General features: G+C 36.0%; 1 protein-coding gene and 1 long non-coding RNA gene across 2 annotated transcripts; one reads left to right on the forward strand and one right to left on the reverse strand.

Moving 5' to 3' along the window:
• Window positions 1-5562: 5562 nt before the first annotated feature.
• LOC126597477 (uncharacterized) lies at window positions 5563-10155 on the reverse strand. The gene is made up of 10 exons (XM_050264272.1): window positions 9918-10155; window positions 9714-9808; window positions 9528-9592; window positions 9386-9429; window positions 8860-8937; window positions 8486-8639; window positions 7515-7682; window positions 6216-6275; window positions 6006-6133; window positions 5563-5928 (listed from the first exon to the last, which is right to left on the reverse strand). Exons 1-9 carry the CDS (start codon window positions 10061-10063, stop codon window positions 6023-6025), a joined length of 921 nt encoding a protein of 306 aa, XP_050120229.1. The 5' UTR covers window positions 10064-10155; the 3' UTR covers window positions 5563-5928; window positions 6006-6022.
• A 1439-nt stretch (window positions 10156-11594) lies between these two features.
• Window positions 11595-12916, forward strand: LOC126597480 (uncharacterized). The gene is made up of 3 exons (XR_007614263.1): window positions 11595-11779; window positions 11893-11978; window positions 12682-12916. It is a non-coding gene; the product is annotated as an uncharacterized LOC126597480 (long non-coding RNA).
• The last annotated feature ends 1025 nt before the right edge of the window (window positions 12917-13941 follow it).

The raw sequence follows: 13941 nt of genomic DNA on the forward strand, positions 1-13941 counted from the left end.
TAATTGGTTTCTGCATTAGCTTGATATAAGCAATGCATTTCTCCATGGCGATTTAAAGGAAGAGGTGTTTATGCAACAACCTTCTGGTTTCACTGATCCAAATTTGCCAAATCAAGTGTGTAAACTCAGGAAATCCTTGTATGGACTCAAACAGGCTCCCCGGGCATGGTTTGATAAACTTTTTCAAGCTCTCAAGTCATTTGGATTTACTCAATCTTGTTATAATGCCTCTCTCTTTGTCATTAAGGATCATGCTCTTGTTATAGTCTTGGTTTATGTAGATGACATATTGGTCAGTGGTTCAGACTCATCTGTGTGTAATTTGTTTATCCAGAAACTTGGTTCTCTATTTCCCGTCAAGGACTTAAGTCTTCTTCACTATTTTCTGGGGTTGGAAGTTCAAAGATCATCACAAAGGTCTATTCCTTCATCAAGGCAAATACCTTCTAGATTTATTGCAGAAAACAAAGATTGAGGGTGCTAAGTCATGTTGCACACCTCTTGGTACTACTAAACTAGATCACAGTGGCATTCCCTTATCAAATCCCACTGAATATCGATCACTTGTAGGTGCCTTGTAGTATTTGACATGGATTAGACCTGGTATTTCTTTTGCTGTAAATCAAGTATGCCAATTCATGCTTACTCCCACTGATCTTCATATACAAGCTGCCAAAAGGATTCTCAGATTTCTCAAAGGCACATCCTTACATGGTTTGTGGTTTCAGAAAAGTAATCTCAATCTCTCAACCTTCTTTGATGCAGATTGGGCCTGTTGTATCTTTGACCGAAGATCAAGTAGTGGTTTTTGTGTTTTTCTTGGATCTAACTTAATCAACTAAGGTGCTAAGAAGCAGCCTACAGTGCCCAGATCTTCCACTGAAGCTGAATATCGATCCTTGGCTCATATTGCAGCTGAAATTACATGGATCTGCAAGGTTTTTCATGATTTTAGCTTTCCCTTATCTCTTAAACCTATAATCTGGTGTGATAACATATCCGCTATCTCTCTTGCTTCTAATCATGTTTTCCATACTCGGACAAAGCATGTTGAGATTGATTATCATTACATTAGAGAGTTAGTTCTTGCTAATCTTCTTCAAGTTCAGTATATGTGCAGTGAGGACTAAATAACAAACATTCACATTAAGTCGTTAACCAAGAACATGTTTCTTCTTCTTCAATCCGAGCTATCTCTTGGTACTCCAACTTCTTCCAAGCTCAGCTTGAGGGGGTGTAAAGATGAGGATGCCAAATCATGACATACATTATGTTTTTAGTTAGCCAATTATAGTGTGCCATGTGTACAAAGTTTGTTTGATCTGTTAGAAAGATTATTGTACATAACTATCACTATATATACAACAACTGATGTAATTATTTGATTCATTCAATGAAATATAAAACATTCATAAATATAGTCTTCTTGGTTTTCTATACTTATTACCAAGCACAAATAGAAATATTTGTCTAGCAAAAAAAAAAAAAAAAAGAAAGAGATTCTTCATGAATCATATTATTGTACTACGGAGATTTTAAAGTCAATTCTCATGGAAGGCGAGTTTCATACCAAATTATTTTAATCTCGTTGTGTTCAGAATTAGGGATCCTCCACCATATCGTATTACTTTACAAATCAAATTACATAAGCGGAATTTAAGACTTACAATAAGCATATACTAAAGTAGAAAAACCACTATTTTGCGAGAATGGAATGTCCCCATTTGTTGCCCTACTTTGGGGTTTTGTACTTTCCTCCTGTTGCTGCTATTGCTTTTGATGCAACGTTTTTGTTTCTGGTGGCTGCAGCTTATGCTGCTTGTTTTGTATAGTTTCTTTTTTTTTTAAATATATTTTTATTTACAAAAATTAAAGTTGCAAATCAACTACTGTATTTCAAAATAAGTGTTGGGCTTTCTGTAGGCCTATTATAGGAGCCAGTTTAGTGATTACGGGCTTAAGGCCCAACGACGTGGATAAAATAAAAAAGCCCAATGCAGCAACATCGGAAGAATAGCAGCTGGGAAAGAGTTTTGGACTGGTCTGCAGAAGATGGTACTGCTGTGATTGGGCTAGACTGAAATCCTCATTGTTGATTAAGAATCGAGCGAAATTTAAGTATTTGATAAACCAAACTGAAGAACTTAATGAATTGAATGAATACAAGAAACTAATGTGCTACGTAGCTGATGTTTACTTTATAGTAAGCCTCAACTCAATTATTGCCCAAGAATTAGACCAGAAGCAGTTTTATAACTTTTATTTACTTTTTCTTTCAAAAGCAATGTCTCTTTACATAATATGGATTCCAAACATTCATGACCTGGATGTGAATGAGGCAAATTACTTAGACCGATTGATCATAACAGAGACATATGATATAGATGCTAAACGCCATTTCTCACCTATGAGAGGAGGAGATTATGTTTTGTGCTTCTTATTTATTAGTTTGAAGAATGTGCTATTCAATCATGAAGGTCATTTCCCTAATTAGAAAATTAGGACTAATCAAAAGAAAATTAAGAATGGTATGGAACCAAAGGGTTGATGAGTCAGCTAGGAAACCATGGCTGAGACACTTCTAATGCAACCAAATTGGAGTATGGGACAGGTTGAGGTACTGAAGACAGATACCTTGTACACGAGTCCAATGAGAAGCTTGGGGGTTTACTTAAAACGCAAGATGTGACCTAAAATGTTAAAACAAAGAAGGGAACTGATTTCCGTACAATTATTTTTATTTTTTATGCATATTTCTGTTTAGTTTTAGCCTTTGGATTGAATAACTCAAAGGAGAATAAAGAGAAAATAATAAACAAAGTGTGCAAAAAGTAAAAAATTGAAAAGGAGTATGCGGGAATCAGAAAATGTGGCTTGAGGCATAAGGAACTCAATTCACAAGAGAGAGAGAGAGAGAGAGAGAGAGCGCGCGCTGTGTAGAAGTGTGTAGAAAAGCAAATGTGATTGGTGAGGGTGGCTGAGTGGCTCCTTGTGTTTTAAGATATAAAAGGGGGAGGGTTTGACAAAGACATGGCAGCAAGAGCAACATGTGATACGCGTGATTGGCCTGCATTGCAAAGGGAATGAAAGTAAAACTTGTCTTAGAAAACAGTGACTTTAAAAACTTCACCCCTTCTCTAAGCAATACCTACGTTTCATTTCTCTCATTCCATTTCTTTGTCTCTTTTTGTTTATTTTTCTTCTTCTCATTTGGTTTCACCTACATGCGTGTCACACCCTCTTCTGCAAATGGGGTGGCTGCACTCCCTCTTCTCTCCTCTTAAGAAGATGTGGTTTCGCCTCCATTCCGGTCCAAAGAAAAGTAAGTTCCCATCACTCCCTCCAACCATTACATTTTCTCCGTACTTCTGCACACTCAACTACGCATTCTAGTTTCATGTTCATGCACATAACCTGCATTTCCCTCCACTTTTGAGTCTTCTGCACAATATCAACGTCTTCTTCAAACTGTCGCGCACGCACACACAAGCCTTTTTAAGATCTACAATCTATTGCGATTACTAATATTTGGATCTCTTTGTGGTTGTTTGTAGCAGGAAGAGGGATTTACATTCTGTACGAGGATGTAAAATCCTGCCCCTGCGAGGATGTGCATGTCCTGTGGTCAATACTAGTGGAGGCCCATACACATACCACACCTTCTTTACCACCACCAAAAGCATGAATTCATATGAAGGCTCCATTGTTCTCCATCGTATATGAGTGAGAGTGATTTCGTGCTGCCAAGTATACATCCTATTTATATACATTTGTGTATATATACATTTTTTATACTGGAGTACATGTAAAAGGTCTTTGTCCAGTAATTTTTTTTTTTCCAGTTACCTGTAAATGCAATGCATTAAAATATTTTGCCTTTCTTGTGATTTAGGAGTTTTTGAATGGCTTCAAAGATGAACGAATCTTTCTTCTACATAATCAGATATGCAGTATGCTTTTCTGAAACGAAACGACATATTTCATAAGTTTACCACAAATTAATCAAGGGGCAGTTCTTTTTAGTTGTTTTCTGTTTCTTCCATGTGGTTTTTTTTTTGTTGTTTTGTCTATTTCCAGTGGTTGAGGTGGCTCTTTTTGTTTCTTCAGTTTGTCTATCAACGAATGGATGGGACAACCTACATGATTTACATGTCTTATATTTTTTTAGAAACTAAAAATATCAAATCTGTAAAGTAGTTTATGATTGCACAAAAATGTGAAGCAATCTTTAATAATGTGATTTATTGACCGACTGATTCTAGAAAAAAAAGTAGGGAGGAACTTTCATGTGTAGTTTTATACTTGAAATTTGCGATGTCGTGGGTTCTTTACGAAGTGATCGAAATAATAGGATAAAGGTCGTACCCAGTGCACAAGGCTCCCGCTTTACGCAGGGTCTGGGAGTGATCGAAATAATAGGATATAAAAGTTAAAAGATTTGGATCAATATGTAGACAACTTTATGATTGTTTGATAACAATTTCATTTTTTAATTGAAAACTTAAAACTCATTTGATAACTACTTTCAATTTAAAAATAAAAACTAAAAACCAAAAAATGAAAACTCTTTCTTGAGTCTTTAAAATTTGGCTTTTCGGGTTCTTGGTTTTTAATTAACAAAATTTAAAAAATTAAAAACTGAAAATTAAAAATAATCTACGAAATCGCGCAAGGTCGAAAGCTATAGATTCGTGTCGAGCTCCTAACTAGTTGACGAATTTAAGTGATTTATTGTCGATCTCGGTCAATCCCATCCACCCCCAACGTCGGATAGGATATCAATCTCTTCCTCTCCTCAAGGGATGTAGCTTTCTCGAAATTTTCAACTTCTAGATTTGAGAATTTCTAATTTGAGTTTTTATTTGATTCCTCTTCATGCATGTTGTAAGATTCTTGTTCGTGGAGGTGATTTGAGATGGATTTCAAGCTGAGCTGCAGAAATTTGATTCAAATTGGTTGATTTGGATAAGAAATTAAGAAACCCTAATATTTTCTTTTGGTTTTAAGAACTGAAATGGACATGCATGTACTTCTCTTTATGAGAGAGAGGAGTTCTAGTTTTACCCCTTCTTTTTTTTTTACAACAATATATCTTACACTAAGGGGATGAGGAGTTCGGCTAAGCCACACAATGAGCAACCTAATTTGGTGTCAAATTCGTCATCCACGAGATTCGAACCTACAACCCCTACACTTTGCTAGTTACATACTAAATCTTGGCGTCCACCGACCTGGTCCATGGATGATTAAAAAACAGTAATCAAACTGTCTTTAGGTCATTGTTTTTATGTGTGACTCGAAACCTTTATGACTAATTTTGATGTAATTATCTCCTTCTTTTCGGTTTTTTATAAGTGTGCGTTGGAAACACAAGACACCTGGTCAAGTTGGTAGCAACAGCCACTTTCAGGCCACTAATATCTGCTAATAAGGTAGTGCGATTTAGCCTAATCTTTTTTACTAGATTTAGATATTTTTACAACTTTTTTGCACTTTGGGCAAATACAACTTCAACACGTTATATAGGACATGACAAATCTCCTAAAGTCTCATCTCTCAATATTTTCACAAAATTCGACTTTAATTAGGGAGAACAATTTACATGACATTTCATACATTGTCTTTTACTAATAAAATAAAAATCTTTAAACTTATACATGTCACATATCGTTATAACAGTATATCCGTATATTATAAGTCATTCTAATCACTGGAAAATACTTGTGTAGGACAACTGTTCATGTGTATTATGGTGAGTTGCCTCACCACGGCTGCCCAGCCGAAAATAATACCTGAGGAACTTTGCAAGCGTTTTGGTGACACGAAGACTCAATTGGCAACGAATTTATTTCAGGCACTCAATGTATATAACACTTTCATACTAATTCGTAAAAGCAGTGCAAAGACCAGGTTTGATCACACAAGTACCTAAAAATTATAAGGTTCAAAATTAACAAATATAAAAGAATTTCAAACTTATGAAAACTTTACTGTGTTGTACTAACCAGGTCGTTCAATAGCTTTATAAAGCCGATGGAGAGGGGCGCTCAACCACGGTTGGAAGCCACTCTTTTAAGTAGGTCTGGCATTCTATCTCAGCATTAGAGATGGCACCAAGAGGAGTGACAGTAATCTGACGAAATCATGAGTATTGTGTTAGCGTATAGTGATGCAAACTACAAAGATACGTCTGCAGAAACTAAAATGATACGCACATATCCTTCTTGAAGAAAGCGGTGGTCATTATCATCCTCATCAGCTTGGGCACCCCTTACCTGCAAAATTGGAAATAGATTACCCTGAAATGATGCACACAAACCAGGAAAACATTCCTTTTAATTTTGGCTGCTCTAAACAGCATCAGATTTGTGCAACTCATTCACTCAAGTCAACTACAATCAAAAGAACGAGAGAAAGGTAATCAAACACACGAAAATATCTCAGAAAGTATTGCACGTTGCGGAATGAAAAATATTAAAGAATGCAATTTTTATCATCCTTACTTCCACCATCCAAAATCTTAATTAGCCTTGAACTGAATGCTGTTTAAACCCTGTACATTATTACCATCATTTCCCTCCTTACTATCTTTTTGGCAACCACTGCCACTAATACCAGTATTGCCACCATCATTACCACCTCATGTTCAGACATAGCCAAATACATGCATCTACCATCAGTCATTGGCAGCACCACCTTCCACCACCAAGACCACAACCACCAAATTATCAGCCTTCTTATCTAGTCGTAAGCAATTAGCACCAGCTTTCCCATACTCGGAACTATTTTCAACTATTAACCAAAAAGGTGAACTTAAATTAGTTCTAGATTTACAGCAATTCAAATTTCAGCATCGATAACCCAGCATTTAGCACTAAACAATTTCAAAGACTACAACTTTAAACTACAATTTATCATTCTATGCTTAAATTTGAGTTTTATAAATAAGGCCCCTGACCACCCTTCTCCCCATATTTTCTGGTATTCGAAGATACCTCAATTCAAGAATTGCAGTTCCTTTTAAAGGAAGAACAAAAGCATCAAATGTGTTCGTCAACCACCCACATTGGTGTACCCCAAAAAGGATCAGATTAACCGATAGTTGTTTCAACCAAATATACAATTACAAGAGCGCCAATAATCCCATGGCCACTTTTTAAAAACTCTTCTTCAAGGAAATGATAGTTTTCTGTTTGAAAGATGGAGAAAACCCAAAATTCTAGATGGTGTACTTTTAGACTAGTTTCTAAAGAAGAACACAGACTAGCACCAACAAAAAGACACCAAAGACTGCACTGCTTGATTATCTAATTCCTTCATCAGTTTGGATTCGAGATTTCTCATTCAATGATGTAACCAAGAGAACTAACAACAAGCCAACTATTATGTTTCTAAGGAAGAAATGATAAGGAGGTAAACAACTAATCAAGTTTTATTTAAAAGAAAACAAAAGCAATGGAAAAGGGAAACAGCCTAGAATACAGTAAAGCAGAAAGAAAGAGAAAAGGACCCACTTCTCTCGCGAAATAAGTATTTTCAGCTGGTGTGGTTGATGTAGCAATTTCAGCTGATGCAATCGAATTTACCATTGTTGACAACATTTTCCCGCCTTCCGAGTCAGAAGTAACTTGCCTCCACCCCATTTTTATTATGCTTTTACCTTGCTTAGTCAGCTTATACCCCTATTAAGGCACAAGAGAAGAGAACAATATTGCAAAGCCATATGTTAAAATCAATGGATAATACAAGGGATAATGCTCCTGTCATAAAACTGGAAGCAGCATCCATTTCACTAAGGGTATGTTTGGGTGAGGAACTTTGAAATTCCAAGAGATTTAGGCATAGTGATGAAGAAATGGACCACAAAAAGCTTGACAGGGGGATTAGACATGCACCACATTAGCATTATAAAAGATATGATAGAGGAATTTGAAAATGACTACTTGGAATCATTTACAAATCTCTATCACATACCTTTGTAATGCTCATGAGGTGCATTTCTAATTCCTCCAGTCTTAACTTTCTGTCCATTTCTTCTTCACTTTGCCTAAATGCCTTGGAATTTGGAAGTCCCTCACCCGACCATACCCTAAGAGAAAACCAAACTTAAGTGCAATCCAGTAACGCTCACTAAAGCATAAACAATAAACAAACTGCCTACAAATCTTTCATTGAAAGGTATTCAGAGTAAAAGAAAACGAGAGACAAAGAAGGAAAGGAAAGAAAGAAAAGCTACTGATACAAATTACTTCAGTAGTGAAATAGCCTGGATAAGCATGTTCATGCACAAATACCACTGCACCTATCAGAGTTTTGTCTTCTGCAGTATAGTGAGTCTTAAAATGACTCAATACAAGCACATGGAAAAGAGAAAAGACAGAGTAGGCGTGGAAGTTGGCAAATGTAGTTGTTAAGGAGAAACTGCATTTGACGAGGGTTGCTATACTGAATATTACAGACACACAGCATGCATCCAGAAATTTACCTTATGATTAGCAACATCACATGGCAGATCTACATTCAAGAAATATCTTTGAGGATAGGTTTTGTTTCTTAATTCCACCAGGACTCCATTTATGATGGGTAAGCAAGCCTCGGCAGCAATTGTGAAATCATTAATATTGCTCTTACCTCCAACCCTGCACGGCCAGAACTCAACGTAGTCATACAGGAGATTAAAATAGGTAAAAACACACAAGAATTTGCTTTTTCTCAAAGTAAAAAAGGAAAGAATAAAATTACAAGAAAAATATAATAGCGGCCCTAACAATTTGAAATGTTCATTGAGATTCATCATTCATTCATGTGCAGAGAAAATATTGTTCATCAAGCAATAAGCCATCAAACCAGCACACTTACCAATCATATGATACAGATATTGCAGGCACACCGTTGAAAAAGGCCTCGCGAGCACCAGCCACCGTTCCAGAGTAAACACTACAGTTACAATAAAGAACTTATTAATAATGTTATGGGCTGAAAGAAGCAAGAAAATAAAACTAGCACTTTGAAATTTTTAGGGACAACTAGATTTGTAGGCTACTCTCGAGAACAAAACTTATTGGGTGTTTGTCTTTTATTCATCAAGATAATAGATCTTCATAACTTTTTGGGAAAAGATTACATCTTTGTGAGAAGTTGTGCTTGGAATAAAATCATTCTAGTTTCCTCATTATACCATCTTTTGGAAACCCAAATCTTTTCGAAAGCAAATAGTTAGTATAAAATTACATTGGGTTTCAACAATTAAAAGATAATCATTTCAGTTTCACTGGACAAAGCTGATGCAACTTACACATATCTTTGTGTTTAAATATTTTGAGACAAAATCTTAAAAAATGATAACTAATTATCGACAGGAAACAGAAAACAAAAGATTACTAACATGTGATAACCGCAGTTGCTGCCCATGTTTATACCACTGATTACCTGTGTGTATAAACAGCAACACATGTAATTACAAATCAGAAAAACCCCAGATAAGAAATGTGATCAAAGGCAACAGCGCAGAAGTAAAAAATATTTACCAGGTCAGGAATTGTCGGAAAAAGCGTTTTGGAAACACCCAAAGAAGCACAATCAGCTGGAGATCCTGCAAACAGAGTTGATCAAGAACAAAGCTTTTTTACTTTTTACCTATCTGGGTGAAAAGGGAAGTAATCACTTTGGAAAAAAACTGGAAAAAACATTCTGGGGTTTTGAAATTTCCATACCAGAAACAGCATACGCTGTTGCTCCATCGATATGCACTTTCTTGGCAGCAATCGGATGGCGCCATGTGATGCAGTGACTCACTGCTGACTTCTCCCTGCAAAGGCATACGAATTTTGAATCAGCAAAAATGAAGGATTGGATTTTGATTGGAGGAAGTGAAGACCGAAGAGCATTTAAACGTTTAATTCTTTTCTTTTACGTACGAGTCGGGGGCACAGACGAGAACATTGTAGCGATGGGTGGAGACGAGGACTTGGACGAGAGCGAGAAGTCCTGGCCCTTCAATTCCGTCGTCGTTGGTCACCATCACGGTGGGCTTGTCGCCGGAGATGACAGTGGCGTTTTCCATTTCCTTGTTTCTCTGAGTTTTGGTTTCGGAATTTGGAGGAAAATAGACTGCTAATGATAGAGCAAGAGTAAAATACGGACGTATGAACTGCAACAGTGTTGGGCACATCATATATAAAGTTTTGCTTTTTACCTTTTTAACCTTTCATAGAGCAAATGAGAATCCAACTCAAATATTTCAATAATTATTTTATTTTTTTAACAAAACATATTATCTATAGGAAGAGAATAGGAGAGTTGGAGCTTTGGCAAGTATCGAATCTAAAATTTTTTACTTATAAGTGAACACATATATTATTAGACCGTAAAATCATGTCATAACTCATTCATTTGAGAGAGTAGGTAAATATTGTGGTCAGTTTTACTTTTAGGTCTAGTTGGATTATTAGTCTTTGATGTGATAGTGTAGTAGTTGAAAGATAACTCTTGTGGTAAAAAATTAGGATTTAAACCATGTGGTGAAGTCGTTAGGATTTAGGCTCAAGTTTAAAAATTTCGTCAACTTTCCGTTTATTGTTAACACATAAAAACTAATAAACTTCACTACAGGAGCTTAAATCCTAATTTTTTTTATCACAAAAATTATCTTCTAGTTATTATATAACCACGAGACTAATAATCCAATTACGCCTTACTCTATTTATACAGAAGGAATATTCCTCTACAATTTTTTTAAAAATGGCATATAATTCATAAAATAGTAAAGAGGAGCAAAAGGACTAGAGAGTCAACACTGGGGGCTGCGTTCTGTCCAAGCGGACCATTCAAGGTCGATGCTGTACGTTGATGCCGTTCTGGTAAAAGCGCATACAGGTAATTCGATTGGGGAATTTGAAAAAATAACTAAATTTCGCATTCTAAATAGAATTCTAATTACCATTTTAAATTTTTAATCAGGGTAAATTACATTTTACCACCTCAGGTTTGAGGTTTATTATAACCTCATACAACATCTTCAAAATATTTTGATTTTATACATCACGTACTATTTTATTTCAATATAATACATCCGTTATATTTTCTATCTATTTATTCATTAAGAGCTAACGTGGCTGCCATATTTGTGCCATATGACTGTCAAATTTGTGCCACGTGGCAAAAAAAATAATTTTTTATGCATTAAAAATATTATAATATTTACCCTATTTCAAAAAAAAAAAACAACAACAAACCTAGAAATCGTCTTCCCCACCCAAAATTCCATGTCTTCCCCTTCCCTAGGGGTGGGCATAAAAACCGTAAAACCGCATCGAACCGTATGAAGAAAAAAAAAACTAAAAAGAACCGTGTTGACCGAAAAAGTCAACTTTGGAGTAAAAAACCAAACCGGATCGTTTAAATCGGTTCCGATTCCAGTTTCAAATGAACAAGAATCGGTCAGAACCGAACCAAACTGTTTTATTAATAATAAATTAATTAATCATATATATACACACATGTCATGGTATAATAGGTTGAAAAATTAGTTTCACCAAGTTGCAAAGTAGTGGATCCCATCCCAATTAAGGTTCACTCACCTCACCGGCTCACCTCACCTCACTCACGACCTCACATCCCCATTCCCCCATTTCACATAGCTGACGACCCCTCTTCCTTGTCGACGCTGCTTTTATAAGAAGAAAAAACAGATTTATCCATTTCATCAACCGTTGCTTTTGCAATCACACCAAAAACACTTCTCCACGGAAGAGGAAGCTGCTTTCTGCTTTCTTCATAGGTAAAGATTTCTTCTCTCTCTCTCTCTCTCTCTCTCTAAAATCCACTGTGTTTCTTCAGAGGGAGTTTTCGAGTTGGGTTGATTTCTATCACTTCATGGTTGGATTGTTTCAGTTTTTTTATACCTAAATTAAGCTTTGGTTCGCCCACAACTCCAACTCCCGTACAGCGTAGACTTGTTGTGGACTTGGTTTCTGGAGGTAAAACTCCATTTTCTTCTCCACTTGTTTCGAGATATCTTTGGACCAACGTCTAATTTTTGTTATAATTGTTAATCAGATCTATTGTACTCTCTAATCCCAAAAAAAAATTAAATTAAATGAAGTTAAATTAAACCTGTATTTGTTCATGCGAGATGTCAGATGTGGATGGCTATGTGGAATTGTTTTGGGATTATAAGATTTGTTAGGTTTTCAAGTGTTGGGTTGTTTTGTTTCAGATTATTTTGGAGTACCTCTCTCTTTAAACCTACATATAAATAATTTATTAATTAATTGTACTAGTTTGTGTCTTTGATAGACCTAATGGTTGTAATTTGTAATTCAAAAACACCTGAATGGTCACTGGTGTTGGATTTGTTACTATTTTGTTTAGTGATTTGTGTCTTGTTATGCAATTTTTTGACCCGGTATCTGAGATCTTTTTTGTGTTAAGTCATTTGGAGGCTCCCCTGTACCGAGTCGTGTGACTTCTCAACTGATCTTTCTTCATTTGTTGTTTGAGTGTTTTATTTTTTTATTTTTTATTGTTAGAATCTACTCTAAGTTTTGTATTCGGGTTTTATACGGCTTTGCTTATGTGGATTTCAAATTGATGTTGCTTGTGGATCAGTTTGTGGTTCAATTTCAATATGGATGTGAATGACAAACTCTGTGTTGAATTTGGGTTTTGTTTTTTGTCCAGTTTAGGAATGACGAACCAATCTGCTTTTTCATCATCACCTTCGTCATTACCGGGTCCAACACCATCACCACAAACTCTATGTATGAAACTTTAATTTTTTAGCACATTCCTTACTAATTTGAGTTGTAAGATATATAATTTTGAATTCAACGAATAAGATATATATATATATATACACACACATATATATATATAATTAACTAATACATGAAGGACATCACATGGGATAATTAAATTGTTTGAGATCATGTTTTGTATAGCTAGTGTAATGAAAATAAATTTCATGGTGCTCAAAACTTTGTTGACCAATTGCTCTTAGCACAGGTTTGTATCACTAGTGTAATGAATACAAATTACATGGTGCTTAAATTGTTTGATTATATGTTGTTTGATTGTGTACAGAAGCTGCTATTTGAAAAAGAATCTGCCACTGCAAAGGATAATTGGATTTTTGTTTTTGCTGCTTGCTACTGCCAATATCAGGAGTTGTTGCTTGTTTGATTTTTGTTTTTGCTGCTTGTTGACTTGGTGCCACTGATCAAAGACATTTGCATTAAAAATGATATGTGTTGTATGCAACTTTATATAAACAGTTTTAGAAGATGTATTTGAATGCATGATAATTTGGTGTTCAAATAATTTAGTATTCGGAACCGTAAACCAGCAAGAACTGAATCGAAATCGGTGTAGACTGAACCGTATGGTTCTAGTAATAAATTTAAGCGGAACTGCACCGAACCGAACTGTTGATATTTTAAGGTTCCGGTTTAAGGGTGGAACCGCACCGAACCGCACCGTGCCCACCCCTACCCTTCCCCATCCCCAGCCGCATTCACCCAAATTCCGCCATTGCCAAATTCCTTTCCTTTCTCCATTGTACTTCGCCGCTTTTCTCCATTGCCAAATTGCTCTCCTCTTTAATCTCATCATCCCCATCATCAAAATCCAAAATAAATTGGCTCTAATTATTAAACAATTCAAGAGGAACATCGACGAAAAAATAGTCGCACTGTTCCTACCTACCATACCCGCACCGCGACCATGACCCACATCCATGCGATTGCTTTGCCTAGATTAGTTCTTGATTTGTTGAAGGCTTGAAGCTAAGAAACCCGACCTTGGAGCCTAAAATCCGACGACCCGCGAAGCGCCAAAAGAAAAACAATAGGGAAAATAGGGGAAAAGAGAAAGAAAATGGTACAAAGAGAGACGGAAGGGAGAGAAACTGTGAGATTGTGAAACATTTTAGAGAGAGAAAGT

This window comes from Malus sylvestris, chromosome 13, assembly GCF_916048215.2.
Source record: "Malus sylvestris chromosome 13, drMalSylv7.2, whole genome shotgun sequence".
Taxonomy (NCBI): Eukaryota; Viridiplantae; Streptophyta; class Magnoliopsida; order Rosales; family Rosaceae; genus Malus; species Malus sylvestris.